The 27214-nt window shown below is 58.9% G+C and overlaps 4 protein-coding genes across 13 annotated transcripts; 1 reads left to right on the top strand and 3 right to left on the bottom strand.

The window, feature by feature from the left end:
- Positions 1–224: 224 nt before the first annotated feature.
- DNASE2 (deoxyribonuclease 2, lysosomal) lies at positions 225–2765 on the bottom strand. Its single transcript, XM_008507258.2, has 6 exons — positions 2349–2765; positions 2079–2229; positions 1910–1988; positions 1444–1608; positions 1157–1354; positions 225–762 (listed from the first exon to the last, which is right to left on the bottom strand). Exons 1-6 carry the CDS (start codon positions 2441–2443, stop codon positions 422–424), a joined length of 1029 nt encoding a protein of 342 aa, XP_008505480.2. The 5' UTR covers positions 2444–2765; the 3' UTR covers positions 225–421.
- Positions 2766–3205: 440 nt separating this feature from the next.
- Positions 3206–7463, bottom strand: KLF1 (KLF transcription factor 1). The gene is made up of 3 exons (XM_070623577.1): positions 7262–7463; positions 5807–6626; positions 3206–4480 (listed from the first exon to the last, which is right to left on the bottom strand). The coding sequence occupies exons 1-3, from the start codon at positions 7346–7348 to the stop codon at positions 4305–4307; spliced, it is 1083 nt and encodes a 360-aa protein (XP_070479678.1). The 5' UTR covers positions 7349–7463; the 3' UTR covers positions 3206–4304.
- A 4113-nt stretch (positions 7464–11576) lies between these two features.
- On the top strand, positions 11577–18241 carry GCDH (glutaryl-CoA dehydrogenase). Of its 5 annotated transcripts, none has more exons than XM_008507261.2 (13): positions 11577–12115; positions 12214–12343; positions 12429–12464; positions 12767–12910; positions 13048–13110; positions 13385–13555; positions 14228–14357; positions 14437–14653; positions 15154–15257; positions 15531–15656; positions 15972–16132; positions 17723–17792; positions 17934–18241. In XM_008507261.2, exons 2-13 carry the CDS (start codon positions 12253–12255, stop codon positions 18037–18039), a joined length of 1419 nt encoding a protein of 472 aa, XP_008505483.2. In that variant the 5' UTR covers positions 11577–12115; positions 12214–12252; the 3' UTR covers positions 18040–18241. The 5 variants fall into 5 exon arrangements, with proteins under 5 accessions (XP_008505483.2, XP_008505482.2, XP_070479676.1 ...); XM_008507260.2 differs by having other exon boundaries at positions 11926–12139; XM_070623575.1 differs by having other exon boundaries at positions 12085–12139; positions 12429–12525.
- SYCE2 (synaptonemal complex central element protein 2) lies at positions 17369–27089 on the bottom strand. Of its 6 annotated transcripts, none has more exons than XM_070623581.1 (5): positions 27006–27089; positions 26380–26492; positions 19788–19998; positions 18702–18890; positions 17369–17661 (listed from the first exon to the last, which is right to left on the bottom strand). In XM_070623581.1, exons 1-5 carry the CDS (start codon positions 27018–27020, stop codon positions 17614–17616), a joined length of 576 nt encoding a protein of 191 aa, XP_070479682.1. In that variant the 5' UTR covers positions 27021–27089; the 3' UTR covers positions 17369–17613. The 6 variants fall into 6 exon arrangements, with proteins under 6 accessions (XP_070479682.1, XP_070479683.1, XP_070479684.1 ...); XM_070623582.1 differs by having other exon boundaries at positions 19788–19995; XM_070623583.1 differs by having other exon boundaries at positions 19788–19962.
- Between the last annotated feature and the right edge of the window lie 125 nt (positions 27090–27214).

The raw sequence follows: 27214 nt of genomic DNA, 5'->3' as shown, positions 1-27214 counted from the left end.
GCTTTCTGGGGCTGCCCCTCCTCCCCTGGCAGGCCAGACATCATGTTCGAGGGCCCTGCCTGGGTGCTTGCTGACGGGCAGAACTCCAGGACTGTGACCACAGAGAGGGGAAGTGAGACCGGGGCGGACCTTCTTTGTGGTCCCACTTTGGGTCCCATCTATGCACCAGTTGTCCCCAGACCCTCAGCCACTGCAGTGCCGTTCTGAAAGAAGAGTTAGCAGCCTCACCCACCAATTTCCTTTTATTTCTCAGCAGTCCTGAGCCAGGTGTTATGACGCCCATTTTGCAGATGAAGAGACTGAGGCACAGAGAGGTTAAGGCACTTAATTAAAGCCACACAATTAGGAAGGGACTAAACTGGCTCCTGAGCCTTACCTCTCAGATGCCCTGCGGGGCCTCTCTGGAGAGAAGGCCCTGCTCTCATGGCCCACAGGGCTCCCAGGCCTTCACCAGAGGCTGGAAGGCCTTCCAGAGGGCCGGCAGCTGGGAACACAGTGTGCCCCCGCCTCGGTGCTCCTCTGCGGAGTTCCGATTCATGTCTCCGACACAGGCCCAGGGCCTTTCTGGGGCTACACACCACTTGGAGTGGTCGTCTTGGTTACTGAAGGCTGGCCCACTTGGCCCGGGGAAGGCTATCTCAGTCACATCCAGCACATGCCGGAGCCCAGTGCAGTTGGAGCGGAGCACGCCAGCAGAATGTGGCCAGAACTGGACCTGCAGGTTGCTGCCGAGGGCTTCTGCCAACCAGCCAGAGTAGAGGTCTGTGGAGGATGGAAAGAGCACATGGGCAGGGACAGGGGCACTGCTGGGGCCCCAGGCCACATCCCCTCTCTGAGCTCAGTTTCCTCAGCTGTCAATTCCTGGGAACCGGGGGCTGACAACATGAAGACCAGCAGCCCTTACTAAACACTCTACGTGCACTGCTTCATTCACAGCCACTTTTTTGAGTAGAGGTCAGTATCCTCATTCTTCAGATGGGGATGCACCACACAGCCAGGAACCAACATCTGAATCCTGGTCTGTTGGTTGTCTTCCTCTCATTTGATTAGGGCTCTGAACGGGCCCCAGTGTCTCTCCCTGACCTGCCCTCAGCCATGGACACAGCGGACACCCCCTCTGCAGAGAAGTTCACCAACCCTCAACCGCAGGGCTCACCATCTCCAAAGTTTCTGGATTTGACAAAGCTCTGGAAGGTGGCCCCTGCCTTTGATGTGAGTGTTACACTGCTGTTCCAGGGTTTGCTGCGAACATGGAGGCCCTTGGCTACCTTCACCAGGTCGGGGAGCGTCTGGGCGATGTCCCCTTCCAGCTTGTAGTCGTACACCAGGGGAAAAGTGTAGTTCAGCTGTCTGCCTGGAGGGCAAGGAGAGGAAAAATGAGGAACCATTCCACTCCCCGGCCTGGGAATCAAGAACTCGCCCTGCCTCCCTGTCCCCACTCACTGATATCCTTGAACTGGTCGAAGGGAAAAGACACGCAGAGCAGGGTCTGCCCGTAGGGGCGGGCAGTAGGTGGCCAGCTGTATGCAGCAGAGGCGGCAGGTGGAGGGAAGCGCGGAACGCTGTGGACCAGCCAGAAACCTCCATCTCGGTCGAGGAGCAGCACCCCTGAGCCAGAAGATGGGGATCAGAGGGACTGCTCAAGGCCTCCCAACAAACCGTGCAACCAGGAACACCTCAGTTTGCAGGGGGCTGGAGAGGGCGTGGGCAGTGTCGAGACCACTGCTGAGCCATTTCCACAGCCATCAGTTCTCACAGTCCAGGGGAAGGAATGTCAGTGTCAGAGGGGGAAACAGATGCCCAGGGTCTGACACAGCATCCCACATCCCCGGCCCCGCAGGTCAGGGACTAGCTGGGGAAAAGGCAGAGGGAAGCCAGAGCCCTTCCCAGCCCCAAGTCTGGGCCTCACCCTTCGTGTGCCCCCGACTGGAGGAGTCCCGAGCCCGGCTGGATTGAGGGGGCTGGTCATTGTAGAGTAGGAAGGCGAGCTGGGGGAGACGGACGGGACAAGGTGAAGATCCCCCCAGGCCGGGCCCTCCCTAGAGTGCCACCCCGGGTTGGGCCTGGCGCCCCTTCACCTGGCTGGCGTTGCTCCGGTACAGCGGCAGCAGGCTGCGGCCCACGGCCCCCGCCGAGCTGTTGATGAAGTCCGCGCCTTCGCGCCAGCCCCTTGAGTCCCCATCCATGTATTTGTACCGCAGCCCCCGCGGCAGCTTGTAGACGACGAACCTGGAGGTTGCGGAATGGACAGAATGGAGGAAGGGCAAGATAAGGGATTCCAGGCTTCGCCGGGAGCGCAGCAATCTCCAGTCCGGCCCCGGGGGGATGGTCGGCGCCCGCGCACTCACCAGTCCACCGGCTGCCCCGAGTCCCCATAGCAGGTCAGTGTCCCCACAGGGACCCACAGCAGCGCGGCCAGAACCAGCGGGCTCAGCGCGGCCATGGGGCTAGGCTACAGGAATCTGCGCGGGACCACGGGTCGCCGGGTCACGAGCTGGGCCGGCCCGGCCCCAGTGACTTTCACTTCCCCAAACCCTCCAGGGAACCGGGCCGGGACTTCACGAGGATGGAAACTCCGCCCTCGAGAGAAGCAGAAATTTGAGAAGGCGGCCTCGGGTCTCCGGGGGCGGGGCTTCCTCTCGGGCTCGGACCCGCCAGCGCCGGGTCGCCTCCTGCATCCCCCGGCCTCCACCCTAGACAGACCCCACTCTCTGGCCCCGCCTCCTTTCGGTGGGGCGTCTTGGGGAGGGCGTCCCGACTCCGCCTCCGCCCCTGGCCAATCACAGCTCACGTCCCTGCGCTAGGCCCCGCCTCCGCCTCGTTCCGTTCTGGCTGAATGCCAGCCCTCGCTCCGCCTCCGGACTCCGGTCCTCCACCTGCTTCTGGGTCACAGCAAATTCGGGTTATTTCCCTTCCTGCCTTACAGCCAGCTCTGGTGACACCAGCTCTCTCAAGGGTCGCTTGTGATTCTGACTCTCTCCCTTTTCATTCTGCATGTTTTCCCAGGGTCCTCCTGAGCTAGCCAAGAGATTGCTTGGGATCATGACAAGACAAAGGGTGTAGGACTCTGGGGCCAGGCTGAGGGCTCTAAAATGGAGAGAAATGGTCCCTATGAGTGTCCCTGGGGTTGTAGGCGAGGAAGACAATTCCTCTACCTTCTAGGGCCTTCTGGTTGGTCTAAGAATTAAATTGACATGAGACAGAATAACAGGAGAAAATCTAACAAAGCTTTATAACGTGTATACATGGGAGAGACCCAGGAAAACAGAGCAACTCGCCAGAATGGCCAAAGATGCCACCTTAAATACCATCTTCAGCTAAAGACAAAAGGAGGGTGTGTGTGGCGGGGGTTGGGGCTTCAAAGGGGAGGAAGGCAGTTCACATGGAGATGGAAAAGCAAATGTTTGGTAAACAGAACTTTGATCAGAGTGGGCTCAGCGAGGATGCTCACAGTCTAGGGTACCCAGTTATCTGTGGTGACGGGCTGTCCCGGGGACAGGCCTCCCATCTTAAATCCTTTTAGGCAGTTATAGGGGGGAGGTCAAAGTTTCTTTCAGAGTCTTTTGTCTGTAACCAGAAAGAGACATTTTGGGCTGGCCAATTCTTATCCCCCACAGGTTCAAGGCAGGAAACAAGGACGATGCAGCCTGATCTTGGGGGGGGGGGGGAGAGGGTGGCAAGGTTTGCAATGCCCAAGGGGGGTCACTGAGGTTTAGGAGATGAGGGTGTGAGGGTGTGTATGGCTCCCCAATATCACTTCTGGGGGTACACCTTCCTCCCAATTTCCAGCACCCAAAACCCACAAAGTCAGGCCAACGCTGAAATTTCATCTGGGAGGAGCATTTTTACAGGACCCTTATAACCATTCGCAGCAGATGCCAGCCACTGTGCCAAGCTTCAGAAGTCACGGTGCGAAGCCCCCTCCTAGACCCAGAGTCTCTGGGAAGCCTCACCCCACACGCCCTCCCGCTGTCCCAGGCCGCCTGTGAGCTGGTTTAAGGGTCCAGCTCTCTGAGGGTCTCTCTGTCCAACATGTCAGAGTGTCCATCCGAGTCCGTTTACTTGGAGGTCTGTCTCCCTGGGTCTGCGTGACCATCGGACGTCTCCGTGTGGCTCCCTGTGGCTGAGGAAATGTGTGGGAACTTCTGTTGGAGGCTCCCCTAGGTCTGTCTGGGGGCCAGCCTTGATTTCAGTGGATCTGTGGGGCTGCGAGTCTGGGCGAGGGTCCAGCACAGGGAAAAACCCCCCTGCGTGGATCCACTCTTGTTCCATCCTCAGTCCCCGGGAAAGTCCAAGTGCCAGGCTCAAAGGTGACGCTTCATGTGCAAGGCCAGATGATCGGAGCGCGAAAAAGCTCGGGGGCAGAGCTGGCAGCGGAAGGGGCGCTGTCCGGTGTGCTTCCGGTAGTGGCGGGTCAGCTCGTCAGAGCGCGCGAACCTCCACCCGCAGCCGTCCCACGTGCAGGCGTATGGCTTCTCCCCTGGGGACCGAGGAAGCCGTGAGCGCCCCTGTCCGCCCCACTCCTCCCCTCGGCTCCATCCCCCTATCTGGCTGCACTCCTTTGCTCCGCCTTGGCTGGGACCAGGGTGGGGCAAGTGAGGCGGCTAGGACACAAAATTTAAGGAGGCGCTCACTCCCAGGGGAGGGTCCTGAATCTGCACCCAGGTCCTGCTCTGCGACCCCCCATCCTTCTCCTGTACCTGCATCTGGAGCCACGATCGTTCTCATTTCCTGGGCCCAAGTGGCCTCCCCTACCCCACTCGCCCCACTTCCTGTGCCCTGGTACCCTGCCCCTGCGTCCTAAAGACGTCCCACCCTCGTCCTTTGACCCTGCCCTGTGTCCCAGCCCCTCCCTTGAACCAGGGGACCCTCCAGCTGCTGCCCAATCCTGGCCCTGGCCTTGAGCCTCGAAATACATCTGGCGTCCTAGGCCCCGTCCCCGGTGATTACGCTCTCCCTCGGCTACGCCTGGCTCCTTCCCCTGCGGCCCCGCACCGGTCTGTACACAGCGCCCCACCCTCTGGGCGGACCCCGAAGAGTAAGCCTCACCCCTCCTCCTCCCCGCCTCTATCCCACGGCCCCGCTCCTGTCTCTTTGGGCTCTTTGCGACCCGGCTTCTCCTCCTATGCCCACCCTCCTCCTCTGTTCCCCAGCTATTCCCCCTGCCCTCCAGGACCTGCCTCTACCTTTGGGCCCGGTCCTCTCCAACTGGGCCTGGGAAACTGACTCTGTCCCTGCCTGGCCTCCTGAGCCTCAGCCACGCCCCCTACAGCCTGGCCCCACCTCCAAGCCAAGCCGTCCACGCTTTATACTCCCAGCTACCGCACCTGAGCCCCTGAGCCCCTAACTCCGCCCTCCGCTTGTCCCAAACCCGAACCCAGTGTCTTTGGCTCAGATCCTGGCATTCTAAGCTTGTCCTCTCCACAGTCTCTCCTCCAGCCCCGCCCTCCTACGCCACCTGCCAGGCTTGCTGGTCCTCAGCCTGTCCCTGGCCCAGGACTTACCCGTCAGTTCCCCGAAACGCTCCCCAGGTTCTTCAGGTCCTTTCTCTGCACCCACCCCGTCCCGCACCGCAGCCTGTCCGGTGGCCCCGCTCCTGAGGTTCCAGGGCTGCTGCCGGCTCCCTCTGCCCGCCCCTTGCCCCGGGACTCTGCTGCAGCCCCACCCCTGGCTTCACGGGCACGCCCCTGTGCCGCGTCTCCGCCTCTCGCCCCTCCTCTCGCTCCTGGTTTCCGCCTCCCGGGCCGCTCGCCGTGCTCAGATCCCGCCCCGCCCCGCCCCGCCCCGCCCCGCCCCGCGCCCTCACCGGTGTGCGTGCGCAGATGCGCCTTCAGGTGCGAGCTCTTGGTGTAGCTCTTGCCGCAGCCCGGGTACGTGCACGTGTGCGCCGCCTGCCTCTTGCGCGCCCACGAGCGCCGGCTGCGCTTGGATGGCGCCGCCTCCGGGGTGCCTCTCGGGTCTCCAGCGGTCCCCCCGAGTCCCGCACCCGCCGTCCCGGGTCCCAGACAACTCAGGAAGGAGGGGGGCGCGGCGGGGCCGGGCGCGGGAGCCGGGAGCCCGCGGAAGAGCTGGAAGTGCCCTTGGTACTGGGGCGCCGGGTACAGCGCGGGGTACCCGGGCAGCAGCCCGTACGGGGCCCCCGGCGCGGTCGGCACTGGAAGCTCGGTCCGCGGGAAGTAGCTGCCGGAGGAACCCACCCCCGGCCCCGGGTACACCGGCTGCAGCGGCAGCCCCTTGGGTTCGGGGGCCGGGACCAGGGCTGGGCCCATGAAGGCGTCGGGGGCCGGGGCTCTCGGGGCCGGGCGTGCCCAGCCCGGGTGCTCCTCGGGACCCAAGAGCCCAGCCACCAGCCCCAGGCCACTTGCGTACGCCCCCAGAGTCTCCGGCGGCGGCGGCGGCGGGAATTGCGCCCCGAGGGTTTCCCCCGGTGCTGGAGCGCACGTTTGGGGCTCTGCGCACGGGAAGTTGTTGAGGAGGAGATCCAGGTCCCAGGCGGTGGCCGCGTCCCTCTCGTCGTCTTCGTCCTCTCCGCGCATGTCCTCCGACTCCGGCCTCACGTGGAGGGGCGGCCCGGTGGGGTCGGGGGGCCCTGGGCCCAAGTCCTGCACCTCCTCAGAGCGCCACCACTGCGGGAGGGAGCCGGTAGCGTGAGGCTTCAGTGAACAGCGGGGTACCTGCCTAGAGACGAGGGGGCCGGATGCCCTGCGGGGGGCAGGCTGGCCAGAGGCTCCGCAAAGGGGTCTTGTTTGCTTGTCTGTCGCGTCAGTCTGTCCCACTCCCTCACACTGCCTCCCGCTCCAACCCCCCAGGACAGAGGGCGACTGGGTCTAGCTGGAGACAGGAGATAAGACTGACATTATCTGGAGCCACAGTCAAGCATGGGGGAAGGGGTGGCAGAGGCAAGAATGGAAGGCTGAAGGGACCCAGCCTTGCCTCAGTTTCCCCCCACAATCCCCCTCACCCCCAACAAGAGGATTCCCAAGATTAATTCTCGGATGTCCCTGAGACACATTTGCTGTTTCCCTCCGATATCCAGCGTTGTCTCACTGAGCTTAGCCCCCCAAGGTGTTCGGCTCCCGGCCTCAGTTTTCTACTACACAGCAATAAGGTTTAGAGCAAGCTCAGACCCCTGGCCTGGCCTGAGGAGCGCCAGCCCTGGCCAGGTGTCTGGATTCCAGGGAAGGATGGAGCCCTGACCCCCAAGCTCTGTGACCACAGCCCAGGACCCCCGGCGGCCCACTCAGACCCTGCCGGGCCCCACCTTGAGGAAGTCCTCCTGTGTGTCCGGGAAGGGACCCAGGGCGGTCAGCGTGCTGATGGAAGGCAGGGCGGTCTCAGCTGCAGCCATGGCTGGCTGGTGCCCACCACGGGCTTCAGGCCTCCTCTCCCTTGGCGGCCTCGTGGGCTCTGAGGCTCCAGTGGCCCCTTGGAGGGCTCCTCTCTGCCCTCAGCTGATTGGCTGCGGCCCCTGATAAGGGGCAGGCAAGGGGGGGGTCAGTGTTTCTGGGGAACAGACCTCGCCTCAGCCTGTTTGGGGCTGGGCCTTACAGACTGACCCGTGTGCAAGGCCAAGTCAGATGTTCAGGGGCTGGGGGCTCAGGTGTTGGGTAAAGTGAGGCACTGGGTCCCCCAAGAGGGAGAGTCCTGGGGTCCTGTTCTCAGTTACCTTCCTGGAGAAGGGGTGACAGGCAGAATGGGATTCTGGGAAGGGGCTTTGAGACCCCCTCTCCCCCTGACGGGGGCCCTGCAGCCCTCCCCCTCCCCAATAAACAGCAGCAACCGTGCCGATGGCGGGACTTGGCATGAACTCCCTGCCAGGCCAAGCGTTATCAGACACCCCAGATGTCAGAGGCTGCTATCAGGTGGGGGCCCAGAACAGCCAAAGCTCTGTCTCCAGAGGGTGGGGGGCTGGGGCTTCACGTCAGCTGGGCTTGAAATTGCCTGGGTTTTGAGCTCCCAAGGTCTGAACCTGGAGTGGTGGGAGGGAGCCCTGCCAGTCAGCTGCCACTGTCTGCCCTGGGTCCTCCCCGGGGCACCACAGGGAGTGGGGCTGTGTGGAGGCTGAGGCTGGCACCCCTACAGCTGCTCCAGTACGATGGGGCTGGGGAGGGGAGTGACACCCTCAGCTGGGTGGGATGGGCCCGTTGGATCAGGCCACAGGAAGTGCCTGACCTGCAGGAGACCCGCACCGACCCCTGCGCTGGGCCTGGCTGCTGCCTGAGTTCTGCCCCACATTGGGGAGGGATCTGAGATTCTGCACCAGGGGTCTTCACTGTGGTGCCCTGGGAGCCCAGGATGAGGGACAGCATGGACACACATCACAGACACATAGTCCATAGTCACACACACAGTATGCAACTACAGAGCGACACCAATTCCTGGTCCCTCAGTCACACAGACCGTGTAGTGTCTGTACACATAATTGCATGTCTGCATCATATAGAATGTGCACAGACACACGATCATACACTACGTTGGTTCCACAGTGTTATAGGCACAGTCCCTCAGACACTGAATTCATCATCACACAGACAGTCACTGACACAATCACACACAGTCACCCACTCACACCCAGTCACACAACCACACAGACACACAGAGACTCCTGGATGTGTTGTCACAGGACTAGAGAAGATGCAGCCACCCAACCCCATCAAACACGGATGTAGCCTCAGACACAAAAGCGTAAAACATGGCTGCACACAACCGTTCATGAACACACAATGATGTGGTAATGTACACAGCTATACATCAGGCACAACCGCACACAGCACCCTATAAACTTACAGCCTTACATAGTCACGCCCCCTGTCACTGCCACAGTGTGTAATTATCTAGTTACACAGTTGCACAGCTACCAAGGCCCAACCGTAGGGGGTGCACCCAGTCAAATGCAGACAACCACGCCCCCATGGAGTGAAGCACCCTGACAGTGTAAGGCACACAACCTCGCCCAGACACAGACACACAAAGCTCGTGTGCCACAAATGCCTTACTCAAAAAGACAAACAATGATCATGTGCCACAAAGCGGGAGGGAGCAAAAACTGATGTAAAACTCAGCTCAATACACCCACTAGGATGGCTATAGTAAGAAAACAGGAAACAAGAAGGGTTGGCAAGGACGTGGAGAAATTGGAACCTTGTACACTGCTGATGCGAATGTAAAATTGGGCAGCTACTATGAAAAAGTCTGACGATTTTACAAAAAGTTAAGCATTCACAAACTTGAACAAGAGTTACCATATGCCCCAGCGATTTCACTCCTAGGTTTATACCCAGAAGAATTGAAAGCAGGGACTCGAACAAATGCTTGTACACCAATGTTCATAGCAGCATTAGTTACAATCATCGCCAAAAGGAGGAAACAACCCAGACGTCTATTAACAGATGAGCAGATAAATACAATGTGGTCCATCCATGCAGTGGAATATTGTCCAGCTATTAAAAGGAATGATGTTCTAATACATATTACAATGTGGATGAACCTTAAAAACATGCTGAGTGAGAAGAAGCCAGTAGGGAAGATCACATATTATATGATTCCATCTATGTGAAATGCCCAGAACAGGCGAATCCACACAGACACAAAGGTTGATGGTGGCCAGGGGCCGGGGAGGAGGGAATGGTGTGTGACTGCTCGTGGGGACAAGGTCCCCTTTTAGGGTAATGGAAATGTTCTGGAACTAGAGGGAGGTTGTGATTGCACAGCATTGTGAATGTCAATGCCATGAATTGTTTATTTATTTATTTACTTTTTGCTGAGGAAGACTGTTGCTGAGCTAACATCTGTGCCAATCTTCCTCTATTTTGTATGTGGGATGCGGCCGCAGCATGGCTTGATGAGCAGTACATAGATCCATGCCTGGGATCCGAACCCACGAACCCTCAGGCTGCTGAAGCAGAGTGCGCAAACTTAACCACTACACCACTGGGCTGGCCCCTGAATTGTTCACTTTGTTTCTTTATTTATTTAAAAATTGGCACCTGAGCTAACATCTGTTGCCAATCTTCCTCTTTCTTTTCTTCTTCTTCTTTTTCTCCCTAAAGCCACCCAGTACATAATTGTATATTCTAGCTGTAGGTCCTTCTGGTTGTGGCATGTGAGATGCCGCCTCAGCGTGGCCTGATGAGCGGTGCCACGTCTGTGCCCAGGATCCAAACTGGCAAAACCCTGGGCCACCAAAGCAGAGCACATGAACTTAACCACTCAGCCACAGGGCCAGCCCCTGAATGGTTCACTTTAAATGGTTCACTTTATGTTATGTGAATTTCCCTTCAACAAAACAAAATGGTGGGAGTTAGAGAGGTTTCCTAGAGAGGAGAGCAGAGTCTGTCTTAGGGAGAGATCTTCTGGTTAAGGATGAGGCATGAAACAGGCATGTCTGGCTCTGAAAGGTGAGGCAAGAGGATTAGGGTCTAGAGAGAGAGGGCATTTGGCTGGGAGATAAGGCCCCTGGGAGCCTGTAGCCAGGAGGATGATGGACTTCCCAGGGCATCAAGGCCCGAGCCTCCATTTGGGTTTCCTAGTGTGTATGCTGTCCTCACCCTGCGACACTCCCTGAGCATCAGAGAACTCCAACCAGCTCCAGGGCAGGGGAGAGAGCTTTGGGGAAAGGAAGGGGCAAAAGAGAGGGGCCAGTGGCTCCAGGAGGGGAGGTGTCCAGAAGAACAAGAGCTATGCAGACTCCCAGACATTGCAGGGCGGTGACAGACTCCCTGCTGTGTGAGGAGGAGGGTTCACACCATTTTATTTGGATAATAAGGTCAAGAGAGGCTCAGAAAGTGGAAGCATCTAGGGACACCCAGGTCCCAGGTATTTGGGGATGTGTAGGCTAGTGATCACATTCAGACACAACCCCACAGTGACTCCCATCACACTCAGAGACGATGTGTGAGGCAGAGCACGCTACACACACAGCCACCCAGAGTGGGGAGAGGTGTTCCCGGGTGGGCAGGCAAGGGCCTGTCCTGGGAATCAAGAGGTCCGGATCTCGTTCTGGTCCCTGCTCTACACCTGGCCTGCTGTGACCTAAAGCAAAACCGGCCTTCTTTCTCGGCCTTACTTTCTCCAACTGGGAAATGGGCGGGTCATGGTAGATGTGTGATTTCCAGATACAGAGATGGTCAAGCGTGATGCACCCAGATTCAAATGCACACCACACGAACGCTCATAAAAGCAACATAGGTGAGCACAGCCACTCACTCAGGCATATACGCATGTCACACTCAGGCACACAATCACACACAATTGCACACAGACCAAATCACAGACATATATAGATACGCACAATCACACAGACGTGCACAGAAATATCCAGTCATATTATCACAAAGATAACAGCTACATCTAGAGGGAAAACCATCAAGCACAGAGTCAAACACACAGACGCACGATCACACAGAATACCATTACACGCTGCAATTACACAGACAAGAAACCACAAAGACACAGCCACACTTACACGGTCGCAGACAGTTACGCAGGCACGCAACCACCCACAGTCAACAGCCCACAACGTCACAGGCACAGTCAGTCCCACCCACATACAGATACACAGTCAGGCACGATCACACACAGAGATGCACAGAATCACGTAGCACGCGGGATCACACCAAGTCACACACCCGATCACACGTGGCTACAGGCGCTTCCTGGGACAGACTAGCAGACAGGTTGGACAGAGATCGCCCACCAGAGGCCACCTCCTCCCCTCACACGCAGCACCCCGTCAAAGGAGACCTGGAGGTCTGGCCTCCTGGGTTCCGGGACTCATTTTTCTCGAGGCTCAGTTTCTTTCTTTAACTCAAAATCCCTCTGGTCTCGCCCCTCGAAACTGACCAACCAAGAGTGGGCCGAGCCCCCTTCTAGGGCCAATCAGGGCAGGACTACAGCTGGCCAATCGGATTGGCGCTCGCGCCTTCCGCCCTTTCCTGTTCTGCTCCTTAAACTGGCTAACCCAGCCTCGGCCGGGGCGCGCCCGTCCCCGCGGGCCCGGATGCCGTGGCCCTTTTAAACAGGCAGAGCCGTGAGGGGGCCGGTCCTAGGACGAGCCAATGAGAAGCCCCATCCGGCCTCCGCTCCGCCCACCCCAGCTCCAGGTCAAAGGCCTACGGTCAGCGGCGCCGCGGGCTGCGCGGTGAGCGGGGGTGGGGGCGCCGTGGCCGGGTTGCGGGTGGGAGCCGCTCCGCTCTGACGCCCCCACCCCTCCAGGTCGGCGGTAGTTGCTCCGCGCGCCCGGCCGCTGCCCACATGGCTCTGAGAGGCGTCTCCGTGCGACTGCTGAGCCGCAGACCCGGCCTGCGCGCCCTGCGCGCCTGGGGCTCGGCGGCGGCGCAGACCGGTCAGTGCCGGGCCAGGCGGGTGGGGCGGGAGCAGGTGGAGGCGCTGAAACGTTCTCGGGTGACCTTCCCGTCCTGTGTTTGCAGAGAAGGGCGGGAAGACACAGAGCCGACCGGCCAAATGTAAGGCCCCCTCGTCGCGCTGTGCGTCCGCAGTCCTTGTCCAGCTGTCTGTCTGCCCCGGGTGGGTTCTGTCCCGGAGTCCGAGGGCTGCGCGGGCGGGTAGGCAGGGCCGTGGCCAGGTTCAGAGGCGGTGAAGCAGTGAGTTTCCCGGAGGAAGTCGCCTCGTCAGTCCTGTTTGCAGCCCACATTTGTTGGGAGCGAGATGGGGGTGGAGGGGTGGGGCTGAGGATTCCGGGAGAGGAGGGCAAGATGGTCGAGTGGGCAGCGCTGAGTCGAGCCCCGACCCCCGCCCCCTGCCCCAGCCTCGCGTCCGGAGTTTGACTGGAGGGACCCGCTGGTGCTGGAGGAGCAGCTGACAGCGGATGAGATCGCCATCAGGGACACCTTCCGCACCTACTGCCAGGAGCGCCTCATGCCCCGCATCCTGCTGGCCAATCGCAACGAAGGTGCCCAGGCGGGCCGCACCCTCCACCCTGCACTCCAGCCCTGCCTGCATTAGCCGGCCTTTGGGCTCCTCTGTCCCTGGGGTGGGGATCCAGTGGGCTAGAGCTGGGCCTGAACTTGGGCATCTGTCCCTTTGCAGTTTTTCACCGGGAGATCATCTTGGAGATGGGGGAGCTCGGTGTGCTGGGCCCCACCATTAAAGGTAGGGACAAGTCTCTGCATACTCTGCAGCCCCCACTGTGTCCTGGAAAGCCCCTACCTTTCCCTGAGCCTCGGTTTCCCAGTCTGTAAAGTGAGGCTGTTACCCCTCCATCTGAAAGCGGCTGTGGGGATGAAATGAATAAACCCTCAAGCTAGGGCCAGCTTGGTGCCTCGTTGGGCGCCCCTATGTAGCACTCTCTCCGGCCTGAGGACTCACTGGTCCCAGCAGGACAGAGCTTTGGCCCCCATTGCCCCATCTCCCCTCCCCCCACCAGGGCATGGCTGTGCTGGAGTCTCCTCGGTCGCCTATGGGCTGCTGGCCCGAGAGCTGGAGCGGGTGGATAGTGGCTACAGGTCGGCGATGAGTGTCCAGTCCTCCCTCGTCATGTACCCTATCTACGCCTACGGCAGCGAGGAGCAGCAGCAGAAGTACCTGCCCCGGCTGGGTGAGCGGCTGCCTGTGGGGCCTGCTCGAAGGAAGACAGTCCCAGCAGTCTAGGGTGGGGCTCTCCCGAGCCTGTCTTCTGTCCCCATCTCAAGGATAGCACCAGTGGCCCTTCAGACCTCCTGCCAGACCCTGAGCTTCACCCCACATCTGACCCTGCCCGTCCCCTCCTAGGTCTCTCTTGACTCTGCCCCTGTCTGAGCACCACCGTCTCCCTCTTGATTTGCTCTCTGTGCTCCCTCAGCCCCACCCAAAGTTCAAAGTCTTCGCTTCCTGCCTGGGTCCATGAGGCCGCGCATGAGCAGGCTCTGCTGACCTTCCCACCTCATCTCTGGCCACTCTCTTGACTGCTCCTCTCCAGCCAGACTCAGCTACTTGGAATTCTCCAAATGTACTGCTGGGCCTTTGCACATCCACTGCTCTTCTCTAAACCTCCTTCTGCCCTTTCACTGCCCTTAAAGACAGCTTGGTTGACTCCTTCCTGCCTCTTGCGGGGCCCCTCCTCATCAGGGCATTGTGACTATGGCCTGGGGAAGACCTGTCCCCTCACCACCTGAGAGTGCGGTGAAGGCAGGGCCGGATCTGCTTGGCCTGGCTCGGTGGAGAGGCTGACAGTGTTCAGTTGGGGGAGGAATGGGGGACAAACAGCCATGACCCTGTCTCGTGCTTGCAGCCAAGGGGGAGCTCCTGGGCTGCTTCGGGCTCACAGAACCCAACCACGGCAGCGACCCTGGCAGCCTGGAGACCAGAGCCCGCCACAACCCCTCAGGCAGGAGCTACACCCTCAATGGAACCAAGACCTGGTGAGGGCCTGACACCTCAGGCGGGTGGCCAGGGGCGGGGGGCGGGGGCCAGACCCCTCACTGCCTGTCCCACCTCCAGGATCACCAACTCACCTGTGGCCGACCTGTTTGTGGTGTGGGCTCGGTGCGAAGACGGCCGCATTCGGGGCTTCCTGCTGGAGAAGGGGATGCGGGGCCTGTCGGCCCCCAAGATCGAGGGCAAGTTCTCCCTCCGGGCCTCGGCCACGGGCCTGATCGTCATGGACGACGTGGAGGTGCCGGAGGAGAACGTGTTGCCCAACGCGTCCGGGCTGGCGGTGAGCAGCGGCCACCTTGGGAACTGGTATCAGGTCACCCGCTGCTTCGCCTTTCTTGGGCAGGCCTCGTGCCGGGAACCAGGCAGACGTGGTCCCTGTGCTTGTGGAGCCCACACAGCGGTGATTCGGAGGCTCTGCCTGGCTCACGGATGTGCAGAAACTGCCCCATTTGGTGACCACCTCACTCGTGCTGGCTCTGCCCAGGACACAGCTGGGCGTCACCCAGCTTAGTCCTTTGGGCAGGTGCATCTTCCTGTCTCCCTACATCGGCCCCTACATGCCGGCCCCCAGCCCGGGTAGCGCTGTGTGCAAACCAAGAGGGAGCAGGCACTGAGTGAGACCTGCTGTGCAGGAGCCTTGGTGCCAGGGCCGCCCTGAGCCCTGTTTAGGCTGACTTGTGTCTGGGTGCCTGGGGAGGGGGCTTGCCCCTACTTTAGAGCTGGTTCTGCATGGGGCCTCTCAGCTCCTCCTGGGGGCCGAGGCCCCTGTCAACTCCACAGGGTCCCTTCGGCTGCCTCAACAACGCCCGCTACGGTATCACCTGGGGCGTGCTTGGAGCCGCCGAGTTCTGTCTGCACACGGCCCGGCAGTACACCCTGGACAGGTGTGTGGGGGCTGCCCTGAGGTCTCCTGGGGGTGGGGCCTCAGGTTGCATTCATTATCCCACAGGGACTCCCCACCCCCGCCTGCCAGACTGAAATTCCCCTCTGTGAAATGGCTGAGGAAGTGCTTCTAAGCAGGGAGGGGGCCAAGCCCAGGCCAGGCCAGGCCATTTTGGGGGGCCAGGGGCGCTGAGGCAGCTTGGAAGCCTTCCTGGGCCAGGACTGGGGCCTGCTTTCCCCACACTCCCGCACTTACCCTGACCTTGCCTGCCCAGAATCCAGTTTGGCGTCCCATTGGCCAGGAACCAGCTGATTCAGAAGAAGCTGGCGGACATGCTCACTGAGATCACGCTGGGCCTTCACGCCTGCCTGCAGCTCGGCCGCTTGAAGGATCAGGACAAGTAGGGGCTGTGTGTGGGGGCGGGGCAGCTGCGTGTGGCAGGAGGACCCTGTGCCCCTCCTGGGCATGGTGGCAGCTGGCCCTGGGGAGAGAGGTCCTTCCTGCCTGGTGGCCCCCAGGGAGCCATCCCTTCTGGCGTTGATGGGCCCGGGCCCATCCCTTGTCCCGCACTGGAAGCACAGTGTCTGCTGCTGTGACTGTGATGCGGGGAACCCTCCCCCTGGCTGGCTTTGCCAGGGCGCAGGGATGCTGGGAGCCTAGAGTGGGGTCAGTTCTTTGTAACCTAACACTTGTTACACGTCTGTGCCGCTCCCAGGGCCACGCCAGAAATGATCTCCCTGCTGAAGAGGAATAACTGTGGGAAGGCCCTGGACATCGCGCGGCAGGCCCGAGACATGCTAGGGGGGAATGGCATTTCTGACGAGTATCACGTGATCCGGCACGCCATGAACCTGGAGGCTGTGAACACCTATGAAGGTGGGGCCGAATCTCTGGGGTGGGGGTCACAGCAGCCTCACTGTCTGGGGAAGAGGGGCAGTGAGGGGGGTGGGGAACAGGCCAAGTTCTACTCCCAGCTGTCACCAACTGGCCGTGCGACATGGGGTAAGTCCCCCCATGTCCCTCATCTGGAGCGGTTCCCACTGGGATGAGGAAGTGAAATGCTCTTGGCCCTCTTCCCCATGATGCTCGGGAGGAGGGGTGTCCCCCAGCCTGCTTATGGCCTCCTTGGGCATGCCCAGAGTGGGGCATGGCGCCCAGCAAGCTGGCAGATGCAGCTCACACAGCAGTCACCACTCCAGCTTACATTAGGAGAAAAAAGTGAATCATTTGCAGGCTGTGGTGTCTATACCTGGCACCTAGTTATGATTTGATGGGGCCCAGAACCCCTTGCCTCATGGGCGGACAGACGTGGAAAAAGATAACTAAAAAGAAAAAATGTACAATTCAGTGGGAGCCAGGCAGAAATAGAGGGGGATGCAAGAGGAGGCAGGCGCTCCATCTCTTAGGAAGGAAATGGGACCACATTAGGGCTTGAGGGAGATGTAGGAGCTCCCTGGGTAGAGACAGTGAAATAACTTCTGTGTGCTATTCTGGATGGAACATTCCAGAAACAGCAAGAGAAAGGGGTGAGGGTGGGGGTTCCTACAGGTGTGGGAATGACCCTGAGGACAAGCAGAGGGGGCCTTCAGATAGTTTTACACAGGGGAGTGATGGGGTCAGATTTGCATTTTAGGAAGTAGACAGGTTTTTGTTTTTTGTTTTGTGAGGAAGATTGGTGCTGGGCTAACATCTGTGCCAATCTCCCTCTATTTTGTATGTGGGGTGCTGCCACGGCATGGCTGACAAGTGGTGTGTAGGTCCACGCCTGGGATTAGAACCTGCGAAACCTGGGCTGTTGAAGCAGAGTGTGTGACCTTAGCCACCGGGCCAGCCCCCCAGTTACTTTGCTCCGTAAAAGGGAGGCTGTAATCTCTGCCTTCCAGCCCTGAAGCTGAGGAGGAGCAAACAAGAGCACTGAGGACTGTAAAGTGTTCCCCAGATGCACAGGCAGGGGATGTGGGGTGTGCTGGCAGCTTCGGGCCGGGGCCATCAGCTGGGCGGAGCGATTGTCACTGTTTGCTTTCCCGCCCCCCGCCCCCCGCGGGTGAGCAAGGGCCTGACGTGTTTCCTGCTCATCAGCTCTCCGCCTCCCTGGGAAGGAAGCATGGCTGGTTGAAAGTCAAACGTTTAATGAACTGTGCGGGGTTGGGGTGGGGGAATCTGTGGGAGGCCTGAAACTGGGCTCATGGTGGAGGCTGGACTCGCCGTAGTTTTGGGTCTGGCACAAGGAGCATTGGGTTTTTTTGGGCCAAGATGCATTACAGAACTCTGAAAAACAATATTCTCAGCCTGGCCCGAACAGTGGCCTCAGAGCTTTCTCTTGGTGGCTGTCACTCAGAGGTGACTGCCAGCCACTGTCAGCATTCGCCATCTTTGTGGGTCTGTTCTTCCTCCGAAGCAGCGGCCTGCAGGGAACATGAGACGGAACTTAGAACTCCACGCCGACTCTGCCTTTCTTCCGTGCAGGCACTCATGACATTCATGCTCTCATCCTCGGAAGGGCCATCACAGGCATCCAGGCGTTCACCGCCAGCAAGTGAGCCCACGGCGCCCGGCCTTCCTGGGAGATACCATGCTCTGTGCCTTAAGGGAGGCGGCAGGGGGAGCCAGTGTGTATGGTGGGAAGCGAGAGACGCTGATTCTCAAATATCCAAACTCCCCTTTTGAATCATTCAAGTGTGCTCCTTAGAAAGAAGATGGGACTCTGTACCGAGCTTCTCAATCCGCTTTTACCCGTGGATGGGAACGGACTCCACTCACCTTGGTGCAGGAGCTTCTCGTGATGAGGGGGCAGGGAGAGGGAAGGCAGGACACGGACCAACTGTGAGACCCACCTGGTGTCTGACCCAGCAAACTCCCCCCACCCACCAGGAGTTCCCTGTGCGCCCCCTTGACCCCCCATCTGGGGGTGAGTGCCTTATGCCGGATGTTGGAGCACAACGAGGGGGAGAGAGAGTAATAAAGGGTCTGTGTGTCTGCCCCGCAGCGCTGGCCTCATTTACTTGTAACCACCGAGAAGTTGTTCCAGTCACAGGAAAAATGAACGCGTGTGGGGGCTGCGAGGCGCTGGGATGTGGCCGGGATCTCCCCCCGCTCCCAGAGACTGGCCCACATCTGAGTCCTGGGCTCTGCTGTAATAACTATACCCAGGTGAGGCACAGCCCGGGGCTCAGGGCTGTGGGCAGAGGGAACTTTGTCCTTTCTGTCACCACAGAGCTGACCACACAGCTGTGGGAAATAGCAAGCTGGCTTTTCAGCTCAGACACACCATGTTACAGGGGCCACAAGCGAGATGGCGAGCACGCCGAGGCCTCTGCGGTGATTGTGGCGGTGTGGGGTTCAGGGCGGGGCGCCGGTGCCAGCGTCCTTGGTTTCTGTCGCCTTCCTTCCCTCTTAGCCGGTCCAACCCTCCCTCCTCCGGTGCGCCCCGCGAGTGTGGTCATACCTCCGGCTGCACGCACAGGTCTTTATACACAGTCTCCACGCTGTGGCACACTTGTTTGAGCTCTGTTTCCAAATGGCTGATCTTTGCCATTTTCTGGGTGAACTCTTGGAGCTTGTCCTGAATGAGCTTGTTGTGGTGATTATAAATCTGATACATCCTCTCCTCCAGCTTCTCGGTCAGGTCCGAAACCTTTTCAAGAATAAGACATGTTCTTGGGAAATCAAACAAGAGACCTCACAACACCTTTGTTCTAAGTGGCTCTCTAAGATTTCTGTAATTTGTCTTATAAAACTGGTAAAAACAGCTCTAGTGACTAGAGGTGTAATTGCCTCTATGTTAATTTTTTTTTAAAGCAAGATGCAAAATTATGTATATAGTATAAGCTTAACCAGATTAGGAAGAAGGTACACACCAGAGACTAGAAGAAAACATGCAACAAAGTGGCCTCTGGTGGTGGGATGGTAGGAATGTTTTTATATATTTTCTGCTAATGTTACGCTTTTCTCTATTTCTATGCTGTACCAGGGTGTGTACTGGTAGGGCTGGGGAGGGGGAGAAGTCAGTCTGTCATTGAAATGACGTGTGGAATCCAGCTGTCCCACTCACAGGGTCCATTATGCCTTCTGAAGCATCGGGGACAATCGTTAATGTGGGGCCTGAACATGACATCAGACTTTGTTAGACAGAAGCCCCAGCCATGTCGAGGAGCCTACTTTCCCATCACAGACCATTCGACATCCAGGGGAGAAGTGGGTGTGATAACACTGGCTTTGCCTCCACCCCTGCTCCACAGCCATTGGCCCTGGCGTGAAATAAGAGGGCTGGGCTGCGGTGCAGATGGACCTTGGCTCCTCATCCTGGCTCTCAGTCGGGCAATTACTTCCGAACCTTACTTTTCCCATCTATAAAATGGGTCCAGTCTCTGCAGGATCGTTGTAGGGGAAAATGAGGTCCTGTACGCAAGTCGCTTAGCATCGGGGAACCTAACAGATACTCAGCAGGGGTTCATTCCCTCCCCTTTCACCTTTTACATAAGGACACCCCCTCCCCTGCTGGGGCTTCACAGTGTTGGGGGGGATCTGTCACCTTGATCTTGAGGCTGTCCCTGAAGTTGGTCATGAGTGCATGGTCCTTCTGCCTGCTCTCGTTGATGTTTTCGATCAGCTCCTGGGCCCTCTTCTTCAGGATGTCAATGCTCGAGTCCAGAGAGGAAAAGTAGGGTCCTGACTTCCCTTCCAGCATCAGCAGCGGGCGGTTGGCACTGGAGGTGGCGACAGAGGGGCTAGAGACCTGACTTCTGAAAGTACAGGAAAGTGAGGTCAGCGCCAGACACCCCGAGAGCGCTGCCCTGAACCAGCTGTCTGCTGGGGGCACAACCGAGGAGATACTCAGTTAGTTCATTCACACCCCACCCTGAGGGGCAGTGCTGGCACCCCCATTTTATAACTGAGAAAACAGACCCAGAGGCACACACAAAATGTGCCCACAGTTCCACAAGGAGACCTGCCCAACTCCAGAACCCACAGCCGTTTTATTACACCAATGTGCTGCTTTGAGACAGTGTCAATGACACCATTTATAAACATATAGATGCTTCTGAGGTGGACCTTCCTGTCACCAGCCTGCTGCATCCCTTTCCTTCGCTCTCTGTCCCTGCTGGGTGGTGCCCGCAGCGCGCAGACCACCTAGGGCCAGTGTAGCTGCATGCCTCTGCTCCACCAGGTGAGGTGGCCTGTCAAGAGTTAGTTATGTTAAAAAAAAAATTTTAAACACACAAGAGTTACATTTGTCCTACACTATATGTGTGACTATAATCATGTAATTGAATTAAATATCAGGTTAGCCAGTGAAATGGCAAAGAAATGACAGCTGGCTAATAAAGCAAAATTGAATGAATAAAGGTAAGTCTAATAAGACATAACTATTAAATCTGGTATGGGGGAGACAACTATAGATTTAGGCAAAGATGGTGAAAATCTAGGATTCTGCACACAGATCGCCTTGTCAGGCTATAAGTTTTTGCTCTGCTCTAAAAACACAAAACTGGAAATTGTGGGTAATGCATTATGAATGAGGTTTATGCCAAAAAGAAGTTGCAATCTGATCAGCAGACCCACTTGTGTTTTATTTTAAGATGGAATGTTTAAGGTAAGCTTCATTTTATTTTATTTTTTGGCTGTTTCTCTGTGCTGTCTGATCTGTAAGCACTTCCCAGCTGCCAGACACTGTGCTAGGATCCCCGGCCAGTCTGTAGCAGAGCTGGGGGTGGCACCCAGCTGGCCTGACTCCCAGCCCGTGTCCTGTTTCCCCCTGCGTCCTCAGTTTCATCCTCATCCTCTGAGGTCCTTCCAGCTCTGAACGGCTGAGACTCAGAGGTGTCAACGCAGTGGTTCCTGAGCACACCAGCGCACACACAACAGTAAAGTCTGCCGTGACTGCAAGCCAGGCACTGATTACTTAGAAAATTCTATCTTGCTTTTGGATGCTTTGTCCATAAAATTATTTTTCTTGGCTTTCTCCCGACTGCCTGAGCTCTTCCTCCAGCTTGGGATGCAAGCACAGAACCTCCGCGCTCCAGGGCCTGGGGGCTGGAGCTTTCATCTGCACAGAGTTCTCGGGAGCCCTCAGTGTATTCCTGACCAGCTCTTCCCTCGGGGCCTTTCTGCTTGCTCTCTCACTTGACCTGTGAGAGCCAGCCCAGGCCACTGCCTCCTCTGAGAAGCCACCGATGTGCTTGTCACTGTTCACATCCCTATCTCCCCAGGGGGCTGTGTCCCATTTATCTCCACATTCCTAGCACCTAGCACATAGCAAGCCCTCCACTGTTTGTTGAATGAATGAAGGACACCTTCTCTCCCATCTATTCCTCATTCCTCTGGCTTCACACAAAGCACGAAAATTCATCTGCCTCCAAGGCAGGATGCTGTGTCCAATGCCTCTGACTGACACAGGTGTTATAGCAAAGACTCCTATCAGCCAGCAAACGACAGACCAGCCAAAGACTCCCTGAGCATTCTCGTAAAAAGATGTTTTGCTGTCTCCAGTACCTGCCCCTCATGGGAAGAGTAAAAGAGGTGCGTGGAATATATGAATGAGTGGCTAGCCAGGCCTTTCATTACCAGCCACACTTCCACGACCCCCAAACTTATCATCCCCAGCCCACGCCTCTCTCCTGAGCTCCCAAAGGCATACCCAACGGTATCTGGGCCCTCTGCACATAGCTGTCCCAGAGGCATCTCAACTCTGCATCTGCACACCAACATGGTCATCTTCCCCCACCCAACCTCATCCTCCCTCTCTGCTCAGTGAATGACACCAAAAGCCATGCGGTTCCCAAGCCAGATACTTAGCAGTCAGCTTGGAGCCCGGCTTCTCCCTGTCCCTCCATATCCTCTCACGAAATCTTAACCTCTCTCAAATCGATCTTGACCTCCCCACCTAACCCTTTGCGACCTCAGGCCTCTCATTTCTTACCTGGGCCCTAGTGACCTGAGAACTACAATGTGACATCCCACTCCTGCTCCACAGCCCACGAGAGCCCGCGCCAGCCGCAGGATCAAGTGAATTTCCCAGCAGCACACAAGGCCTTCCAGGGCCCTGGCCTCCACCTTCTCTTTCCACCCTCCACTCCCAGCAATTTGGAACCTTCCAGGATTTCACCAAGCCCATCAGCCTTTGGCTGAAATGACTTTCCCTTTCTGCCCACTTCACGAGGCCACCTTCAGAGCTTTGGCCAGGGCACCCCCACCACACCTTCGCTTACTAATTGCAGTGCTGCAAGGGTTTACACCCGTTGGCTCCCAGCAGGGCATGCACACTCAGGGTGGGGACTGCCTTCTACCCATCCCACAGGCGGCACAGATGCTCTCCCAACACCTAAGTCAGCGAACTGCTGCCGCAGCCCACTGTAACCTTCCTGCTCACCAGCCTCCTTGTACCCACCGCTGCCTCGTTGACAGTGGAAGCAGCATGAAATTAAAGTCAGTGCTATAACCAGGTGCTTCTTTTGTGTACTTGCTCACAACCTGCTTGAGCTGCTACGGGTTCAAAGCCGCTCCTCTCCCAGGCTCGAGGGATGAGGCTGGAACGGGGCTTCATGGCAGCTATGCAAATGGTGAAAAATCACTTGAACTCAGCTCATTCAAATTTCGTCATGGGACAAAGGGCCCGCCTCAGATGTCTGCAGAGAGCCTCTTGAATTTTTCCAACCTCTCCTTTGGGGATTTATTCCTTTCCATTTCATTTTTCTTAATACTCAGCAGCTGCATATTAATCAGGATGCTAATGAATCACAGGCTTCCCTGGGCCTGCATTCACCAATTAACTTTAACAAACAAAACACACAGTGTCCTCTCCGCTGGCTTCCCGGTTCCGGGCCTGCTTCTGTTGCCGAACCCTGGATGTAGGCCAGGGAATGGAAGTCGGCCCAACACAGCAGGCCGGTGTGCGTGGCCTGCTCAGGGGTCAGGCAGTGGGGGCCGGGGTAGGGGCTGTGAACACATCACTGCACTCATCTATTACGGTCTGTGCTTCTGAGGAGTCCCTAATTTGGCTGCGAGGATTAGGACAGTGTTCCCGAGCAGGGCCCAGGCTGGCAGGGGGCCCAGGAGCGGCAGAGGAAATGGGTCTAAGCGAAGAGACCATCTGTTCGCTCCAGGTAAAGCTGTGATTGGCAGGCATGCGAGCCAGAGCCGCCCGCCGGTGGGGCCCTCCCTCCACAGCCTCTAACGGATATACAAGTAAACAATCCGCCAGCCACTTATGACCACCGCAGGCGGCAGTCCCGGGAGGGGAGGCAAGCTAATCAAATATTCGAGGAGGAACACAACAGAATCCCTGGCGCTTGGGCAAAACGATGTCTGGCTGAAGTACAGGCAGGAAGGGGGAAGGCTGGAACCGGAGCTGCCGAGCCCCTTCCTCACCCTCTGCTTCTCTCTCCCGAAATGTGTTCACATTTTAATCATGTCGCTGAGTGTCTGCCACTGGATCTATTAACTGGCCCTTGCACTGGTTCTGATCCATCTGTTTTTCGGCCCAAAGCTCTTGTGGAACTCCTTAAAGTCTCTAAATGATTTGCGATTGTCTGTATCTCTTCACCACTTAGATCTGGGTCTAAAGATGCTATTTGCAGGAAGATGTTATCCAGCAAACGTATTCAGTCATTTCCTTCTTTTTTCTGGTCTCCAACTGAGGGCACACACCTGGAAACCATCCCTCCTGGTGGCTTGCTTTACAACCGAGGAATGTGGGAGGTCGGGGAAGCTGGCTTTATGCCCGGAGTCCTCAGGGCCCTGTCCCGAGGTGAGCTCATTCACCCCACAGCTGCCACTCAAACAGTGACTCCCACAATGCCATCTCCAGCCCCTCGCTCCACCCTGACTCCTGGGTCAGAAAGTCCTACTGTACCCTGGACACGTTCATGTGCATGTCCCCGGCCACTTCAAATTCAACAAGGGCAAAATGAACCTTGTGCCCTCACCTCCGCCAGCGAAACCACCACCTACTGGAAACCACCCCAAGCCAGAAAGCAGGGAGCAGTGGTGTGCTGGTGAGCATTTAGCAACTGGCTCTCTGTGAGGGAGAAAAAAAGCCCTCATTTGCAGTGTTTGCCAATTTCCATGATCCAAAGACTCCCACAAAAGCCAATTTCAAGCTTCCAACATGAAGCCGCTAACTGGCCGGCTGGGAAGAGAGGTATACGACTGGCTCTCGTGCGCTGGCAGGAGCCAGCTGCAGCACACCACAGCAGACCAGCAGCCAGGGTAGCCCCGCTCTCCATCACAGTGCCTGCCCCGCCGGCCCTCTCACTGTCTTGTGAGCACACCGGCCAGGAGTCGTCCTCGGCTTGCCTGCGTCCTCATGCCACACTAACTGGCCCCTACCCCACAGAGCGGCTCTCCACCTGCCCTGATGGATGCCACGCCCCCAGGAGCCCCCACCTGATCTCCGCACGTCCACTCATGCCCCCTCCCACCGACACAAAGCAGCAACCTGAACATGTCACTGTCTGACTCGGCAATTCCCCTCCTAGGTATCCACAAGAGGAATGAAAACGTACGTCCACACCTAAACTCGCACGTGGATGTTCACAGCAGTATTACTCACAATGTCCAAAAAGCGGAAACAAGTCACATGGCCATCGACAGATGAAAAGATGAATAACATGTGGTGGGGCTATACTGCGGAATATTACTCAGCCACACAGGGGAACGAAGTCGAGACATGTGACAACGTGGTGAACCCTGAAGACTGAGGCTCAGGGCAAGAAGCATGGCGTGCCAAGTGGTGCCATGTCCGCACCCGGGATCCGAACCGGCGAACCCCCGGCTACCAAAGTAGAACGTGCACACTTAACCACTGTGCCACCGGGCTGGCCCCCAGCTGTGGTTTCTTACAAGACTACACTCACTCTTAGACACCATCCAGCAGTCGTGCCCCTTGGTATCTGCCTATAGGAGCTGAAAACGGACACCCACATGGAAAGCTGCCATGAATGTTTATGCAGCTTTATTCATGACTGCCAAAACGGGGAAGCAACCAAGACAAGCCTCAGCAGGTGGGTCGATGAATAAACTGTGGTCCATCCCGACAAAGGAGTATTACTCAGCGCTAAAAAGAAATGAGCGATCCGCCATGGAAAGACGTGGAGGGACCCTAAGTGCAGATCACGGGTGAAAGTCAGCTCCGAGGGGGCAGGACTTCTGCTCTGCTCCCGGCAGTGTCCCCAGCGTCTGAAACAGAGCCTGGCCAGACCCTCAATAAGCTGTTGGTGAAGAAGCAAATGTGCACGACAGAAACTTTTGGGGGGTCACTCCAAACGCTGCTCTTTCTCTGCAACATCTGATCCACGAGCAGTTTCTGTCAGTTGTGGCTCCGCACATCCATGCAGACTCTCACCGGCTCCACAGACCCACCCAGCGTCAGAGCCGCTCCGCACGCAGGGGGTCCAGGCCAGCTGCTGCCCCAGCCCTCTGCTCCTCCCACTCCTACCTGCTGCTCCCACTCCTCCCTGTTGCCCCAGCCCTCTGCTCCTCCCACTCCTACCCGCTGCTCCCACTCCTCCCTGCTTTCCCAGCCCTCTGCTGCTCCCACTTCTCCTTGCTGCTCAGACTTCTCCCTGCTTCCCCAGCCCGCTGCTGCTCCCACTCCTCCCCGCCGCTGCGACTCCTCCCTGCTGCCCCGGCCCCCTGCTCATCCGACTCCTCCCTGCAGCTCTGACTCCTCCCTGCTGCCCCAGCCCCCTGCTGCCCCGACTCCCGCACGCAGCCAGAGGCGCTCTCAGCGCTGCAGTCCGGCCCGCGCTCCGTGAGGGGCTCTGCAGGGGCAGGCAGACAGCGCGGCGGCGGCCCAGGGGAGCCTTCTCGCCCGCTCCACCCTCCCGGGGCACCGCTCACCCGGAGCCCCGGCGCCCGTCCGTCCCACCGGCTCCTTCCCGCTCGAGCTGCTCCGGCACGGTGCTCCCTGTCCTCGCGGCTCCCCTGACCTCCGCCCCCAGGGGCCACCTGCCGCTCTCGCCGTTTTTCCGGCGCACGTCGCGCCCCCGACGCCCGCGGGGCCGCCGTTCAGGTTGTCTCTCCCCCAGGAGCATCGGCTCCAGCCGTGTCCCCGCGCTCCGAGCCGCCCGGCCACGCGAGATGCCCCGGGACGCGGAGCCGGCGGGCTCCGGGGAGACGCTCACCTGGGCTCGCGGCCGGCCTCCTCCTCGCGGCCCTCCTCGGCCTGCGGCGGCTCCCGGCTCTCCACGCTCGGCCGCGGCTCCCGCTCCGGGCCCTCGGCGGGCGGCGCGTCCACCTGCGGCACAGCCAGCGCCTCAGAGGCCGCGGAGGCTGGGCCGCCCCGGGGGCTAGGGCCGGGGGCCGGGGTGGGGGCCGGGGCGCCGGGGACCGGGATGGGGACCGGGGCGCCGGGGACCGGGATGGGGGCAGGGGCGCCGGGGACCGGGATGGGGGCAGGGGCGCCAGGGACCCGGGCCGTGCTGCTAACGGCTCGAGGCCCTGGAGCAAGAAGGGGCAGGAGACCAGGAAGGAACGGCACGGGGCGGCGCAGGCTCTGAGCCGCGCTTTCCGCGGCCCGCCACGCGCCAGGCGCGGGGGTCTGTCCCTTGGGCCCCGCCATCAGCGCGTCCTTCACGCCGCCGGCTGTCAGTCAGGGCCCGACGGTCAGTCAGGAAATCGGAGCCCAACGGGGCGAGGGGAGGCCCCGGGGGCAGGGGACAAGCGGGTGAGCCGGGAAGCCCGAGATCCCGGCCGTTCCCCGCCCGTCCGCCCGACCGCCGCCCGCGCGAAGAAAACCAGCGCCGCCTACTCCCTGTCGCTCCATCTCGTCTTTTCCCGCCTTCTCATTCGCGCCCTCTGCGCACGCGCCGCCCCGCCCCGCCCGCGGCGCGCCCCGCCCCCGCGCACGTGCTGCGGCGCGCCCCCCGGCCCCGCCTCTCTCTGGAAACATGCGCGCGCGGCGGGGCGGGGCCGGCCGTTAAGCGGCGGTTGGCCGCCGCAGGGGCTGCGCGCGCAGTC

Source organism: Equus przewalskii, chromosome 6, assembly GCF_037783145.1.
Source record: "Equus przewalskii isolate Varuska chromosome 6, EquPr2, whole genome shotgun sequence".
Classification (NCBI taxonomy): domain Eukaryota; kingdom Metazoa; phylum Chordata; class Mammalia; order Perissodactyla; family Equidae; genus Equus; species Equus przewalskii.
Note: the sequence above shows the minus strand (reverse complement) of the source record. Positions and strands in the feature narration are given on the sequence as shown.